We start from the raw sequence: 6073 nt of genomic DNA, 5'->3' as shown, positions 1-6073 counted from the left end.
AAAGAAAGTCTAATTGTCTCTGGGATGAGCCAGGTGTCTGTGGCTGGCCAGAGCTGATGAGCTCATCAGCAGGTTAGTCACCAGCTGGTGTCATTTTGGGTGGGTGGGTTGGGGAAGATAAGCTATTCACTAACCTGGCAATATAGGCAGAGAAAGGTGGTGATATGTCTAGCACAATGAAATCGGACATTTTTAATGGAATAAAATATGAATCTTAATCAGTCCCTTTTCTTTAGTTTTTCCAGCTTTCAGTGGCTAGTACTTGATATTATAGACACAGCTATATTGCTGCAAGCTGAGCATCTATGTTCAAATACTGCCTGAGTTACTTACTATCTGTGACTTTAAGCACATCAATTAACTTTTCTCAGCTTCAGTTTCCATGTATGTATAATATAGGAGTTAGATTAGATTATGTTGAAAGGCTTTCAGAAAATCTATTCTTTAAGGTAGGGATTTTTAACCTGGGGAACATGGTTCTTATGTATAGATTTCTGAAAGTCTGGGGATTTTAACTTGGGGCTGGGGGGGAAGAGATGTTTATTTTACCAACCTCTTTAGTTATGATTTTTTGAAAGCATGTTATTCTGAGAAGGGGTCCTCAGGCTTCAGCCAGTTATCAAAGGGGATACACACACAAAAAAGGGGAATAACTCCTAGGCTAAAAGGGAGGATTCATAAAATTTTGAGTCCTAGATTTTGAAATCTAAGGGTCTGGATTCAAAAAAGACTTGCCACTTTCTGTGTAAACTGTTTCGTTTGTCTGCCTTTCAACTTATTCATTTTGTAAACTATTTTGTAGTTAATTAGACATCCTCCCAGGTGTCTTCCCAGCTCCTAACCCTACAACCTCCAAGTAAGTGTTTGATGAATTACACTTTCTCTGCAAGCTTTGAAAAAATGCTCATTAAAGCCTAGGTAAGCTCTGAGTGTCAAAACATTGTAAGAAGCTTAAGAGTTACAAAATAATGTTTCCTCGTTTTATTGGGTTCTTTTCTATGTTGCCTATGGTAGGTGTGATACTAATAACTCATGACTACACTGAAATTCTGTTGCCACTGGAAAATAATTAAGGATATCATACCTAACACACACACACACACACACACACACACACACACAATGATAAAAACCTTATTTTAAAAAGCTGTCCAAAACATATGGTCTGTAAATGACATGCTGCTCTATAGAAAATGTAGAGCATATAATTCATGACAAGTACACAGGGTTGAGTCTTTTTCCCATATAGCCCGATTGTTTTAAATGAACTTAAGAAAATCCTCAAATATCAAATAACAAAATAAAAAAAAAAAGCCACAGGCAAATTCAACGACATGATTCATCACAAATAAACCTAGTTTAATCAACAATATTACATCACAGATAATATAAAAATAAACATTTTCACAGGAGCACTGAAATATACCGATCCAAATGCACATAACATTGAACATGTAACTTATACACTTTCCCTTCATGTTAATTGGCGATGCTATGTATTATAAAGTATATAACAGGAAATTTAAAGTTGTAACAGAACTCAGCAGCCAAGTCATACGATTTTTACTCTAGAAAGTGGTTGGACCTAAAATGAAGGCCCAACCAGGGCAATTGAACATAGATTCATAAAAGGAACAGTAAGACTGCATCTGCTCTGATTATACTTAAGCTGAGAAGAGTACCAAGTGCATGCTATTGGACTTAACAAAGAAATATAGGGTAGAAGCCATTTAAGAAAAAAAAAATTGTCATTAGAGCTTATTGGAGCAGCAGGGGACCATAGCAGCTGCATTCCCACCTCTCTTTCCCCATTTTCCTAAATCTCTCTCCAAGGCTATGTCTATAATACTTCTTTCCCAGTTTTATAGAGCACAGCACAGTGATTTAGTTGTGCTTTGAATATAGGTCCACCCTGTTGCACTTTTCAAATAGTAGTCACCAATGGATTTCATGCATTATTTTTTTTTACAATGGTTGTATAAATTTTTACTGCAAAACTTCACAAATATATACCCTACAGATCCAGTTAGACTAAAATATTTTCTATTTGTCATATGATCCTATGTTCACTTGACACAAAATTGACTTTTTACATATAAAATCAGAAACCCGATTTTAAAAGGCAAGCATGCAAATACATCATTAGGGAAAATTTAATATGGAGCTTCACAAAGTGGACTTTGGGAGATTATTATAATTTCACAAAAAGAAGGATTGAAAGAGAATCCAACACTTCAAGATACTGATATTTGACAATCATAGAGAGATGCTTATTTTCACCATGCCACATATATTATGGATCCCAGATAAAGCAATCTGTTATACTGAGGATATTCATTTTAATAAATAAGATTTATATCAGTGTTCTAGATCCAAAAAGAATGCTCTTCCGGGGAAAGTTTTCGATCGTATCTGTACAATTGATGGACTGCAGTTGCTTCATCAATAAATAATCTGATAATTGTCTTCAAGATGAACAGAAAGCTTAAGGTTTATGATATAACGGATGGATCAGATTTGACAGCTAGTATCAAACTTTCAGTCTTTGTTGCTGATGCAGTTCCAGCCCCTATTATCCATGAAGTCATTTGTATCCAAAGACAGTTTAGTATCGTACAAGAGGAAAGTTAGTAGTTTGAACAGATTTCCTGGGCATATTTCCACATCACAGTTGATATCCACGTAGGAATGCTAAACCAATGCCTGGAATTGAGTGGTTCTGGAAAACAATAGTGGCTTATTTTATGTTTCTCCATTCTTTTTCAGACTCTTAAATGTCCTTGTGACAGAGGAGTTATTCCAATACTCTTTTACCAAGGAGGAAGGGGTGGGGGGAGATGGATTGTAGCATTTGAACTCACCAGGGAGGTTAGCTGACTGGCAAAGCAAACTTAGAACTTAGAAATCCTGAGCCACACTCCAATTCTTCCCAGTTTCCTATCCATTCAGGTCAAGGAGCAAATAAATTTGGCAGGCTTTCAGCAGTGATTACTCAGATGCTAAGAAACATCTGGATTCTGAACTTTTCATCAATTTTGGCTGAGAAATTATAGCACATTAGCAAATTCACTTGTTTCAATGCTTACATGTTGCTCTGTTCGAGATTTAAGAAGTCACAGCATCAGATACTATCTTTTTTCAGGCAAAGGGGTTATACCACTTCAGCCTGATTTCCAGTTTAATTCAGACTTGGTGGACACAATGACCAGAAATCCCTGTTCTGCCATAGGGGCTGCTTGGAAATAGCCGGCAAAATCATTCTTTGTTACTTTTTGGCAGGGTTTCTTGATTCCATGCATGTCATTATGGTCTCCTCTGTGAGATATAAAGTAGGAAACTGAAAGAAACCTTCCCAACAGTAAAAGAGCACTTCTATTCACCCTCCATCTCCCCTTGCTAGCTCTCCACACACAATCTGAAAGTTCTCTAGGACCAAAAATAATGCAGAATTTACATGATCAATAGGGTTAGGCTAGCCTGGAAAGCAGCCCTGCACAGACCTGGACATCCTAAGATCTTAAAAAAACCAAAACACTGAAATAAATGGAAGAATTTCGCTATCAGGGAGACATCACTTAATGGGCCCTGGCCCAAGCTCCCTACCCCCTTTTTGTCCCTGGGGTATTTAACGTTGCTACAAATTACACAATGCTTCCAAGATCATTCAGGTAAATAGTCATTAAATAGTTTATGTTTTGTGTTCTGTTCTCCTGCCATGGATTACAGGAATAACCCCCCAATTTGCTGCTGAAAGAGATTTTTAGCAAATATCTACTGAGCTTTGAAAGATCGTTATGTTTATTACCATTTCACCGCATCTAATTTGCTATGTGCATTTTGGTGACTTGTTTTCTCTATGTAAAAGTATAAGTAGATGATGACACTTTACACATGGAAAGGTTTCTTTTACAATTTTCAAATAAGAGAATCTCCTTTCCTCTGATCCTGTGAGACCAGAGGTTTGGATTAGCTAACTTTAAAGGTTCCTCCGAACTCTGCAAAGTTAGTCAATCCCTCAATCACTGCATTGATTTGGTTATCACTTTGGGCCCCCCAAGTTGCTCTCAAGAACCAATTCCATATTCCACAATAACTCAGAGAATACAAGGATTGATGATTGTCAGCCCCCTGCTTGGAGTCTATGCATTTTTAGTTCTACAAATTGAATTTATGAAACAATCCTTAATACTGATCTTTCATATTTAATGGGAGTTTGTGCCTGTTTAGGTGATATACAGCATATTCATCTCAATAAGTTAATATCATTGTGTGAGGAAAATATTACAGGGCTCAGATTGTAGCAATTAAAAATGTGTTTAAACACAGAATGAGCAATATTAGAAAAGCCCGAAACATTTGACAGGTTAATGTCCTGAGAAGCAAAGCAAACCTGTAATACAAAGGCATCCCTTATCGACCTCTTTAAAGTGAAGTAGTTCTTTTTTAAAAAACAGCATTTCTATGATTAACAATTGAATCTGCTTGGCCATGCTGCCAAGGGATGTCCTCAGGTATTTAAATAGAATATTTTCACTCCCATTTTACAAAATGAGGATTAGTGAGCTCAGATCATGCTCTTTCTATAAACAATTTACACAATGAAAACTATTCTCTTACCATTTACGAATCTTCTCCTACTGTTATCATACTTTTAGACATGTTTGAGGATAATATAAAAGGTCACTTTTTCCAGCACTTTTCTTACAGATCCTATTTGACAATGATTGTGTTTTCGTCTCCTGATTTCATTTATTTCTTTCCATTAAAAAAAAAAAAACTCAAACACCCAGATTTTAGGTCACCATTAACTCCCAAACACTACCCTTGCCCAGCTACACTTTGCCTTAACTTGTGCATTCAACTTTAGCCAGTAAATCATTAGTTCAGGATGGCTTTTTATGTTTTTTTTTTTTGCTGATGTGGATCAACATTCATCCAGGAAAACAAACAAACCCCTGCAGCATTAAACAGCAACATTGCCAATAAATAGCATGTTTACTTAAGGAGATTTTAAACATCCCGAGACATTAAGCTCAAAAACCTATGTGCCATTATTATTTAAATTCGGGACTTTATCCATGACAATGAATACAGATTTCCACCATCAAACATCTAGCACCCAAAATATAAAGAACAGTTTTCTTGAAAATTACAATTAGAAAATCAGCATCACCTTTCAAGATTTCAGCTCCAAGCCACCTGTCTAGTCATCACCCGACTGAAGACTGCCAGAAATTTTTGCTGATCAACCAACAGAAATCGTTTGATTTTTTCAAAGCTCAGGAGCCAGCTCACTCTACTCTCTTTTAGGTAAAAAATCCTTTCGAGATTTTCAACTCAAACACATCTGTCTAATCATCAACCCACTGAAGACAGCCAGAAACTTTTGCTCACAGACTAACAGAAAACGTTGGATTTTTTCAAACCCAGGAGCCAGCTCACTTTGCTACCTGAAGAATCGGGAGAATTATTTTCTATCCTAAATATTTGGAGGATGTGGACGAGTAGAATGATGCTCATGTGGATCAGAAAAGACAATAATACTTAAAATGATGACTCTAGGTGCACGACCTAAAGTCCAAGACAGTTCTATATCTCAGGCGAAATTATAAATATAACAATAACCAAAGGGAAAAGCGAACACATATATGTATATTTGAGAGTGGCGAATTTTGAAATGGCATAAATCGCATGTATTTAATGGAGAGTACTCTTTTAATATATTTCAATTCAGGAAAGTGACTGATCCAATTAAAAAAATCCTACAAGGCTTTAGTACAAGGGGAAAGGGTATCTCTCTTTTTGGCTTCAGAATATTTGAGTTTTATATTCTTTCTAAACTCATCGAATGACTTTTTTTTTTAAAGTCCTTGACTGCTAAGTGGCATAGTTGCCCCAGCCCACATCCTCCCTTCCAGTTCTTCTGTTTCTCATGATACGATGGAGTTTTCTTTTCTTCTTCTTATTTTTAAATGAAGTGTTTGGGAAGCTTTTGCACGTGGGCACTTCATAAGCTCGTATCTCCGTTCTGCTTATACTCGGATAAAATGTTCAGGGTCATATCTTCACTTTT

At 36.4% G+C, this 6073-nt stretch overlaps 1 protein-coding gene across 1 annotated transcript in view; it reads right to left on the bottom strand.

Moving 5' to 3' along the window:
* Positions 1-1335: 1335 nt before the first annotated feature.
* The window catches only part of P2RY1 (purinergic receptor P2Y1), a 5784-nt gene continuing 1046 nt past the window's right edge, over positions 1336-6073 (bottom strand). The window contains exon 1 of the mRNA XM_031957542.1: positions 1336-6073. This exon is cut by the window's right edge and continues 1046 nt beyond it. Within this exon, the coding sequence (XP_031813402.1) occupies positions 6008-6073 (66 nt within the window). The 3' untranslated portion in view covers positions 1336-6007.

This window comes from Sarcophilus harrisii, chromosome 3 (genome assembly GCF_902635505.1).
Source record: "Sarcophilus harrisii chromosome 3, mSarHar1.11, whole genome shotgun sequence".
Taxonomy (NCBI): domain Eukaryota; kingdom Metazoa; phylum Chordata; class Mammalia; order Dasyuromorphia; family Dasyuridae; genus Sarcophilus; species Sarcophilus harrisii.
The sequence above is the reverse complement of the archived record's forward strand: the minus strand, read 5'-3'. Positions and strand labels throughout refer to the sequence as shown.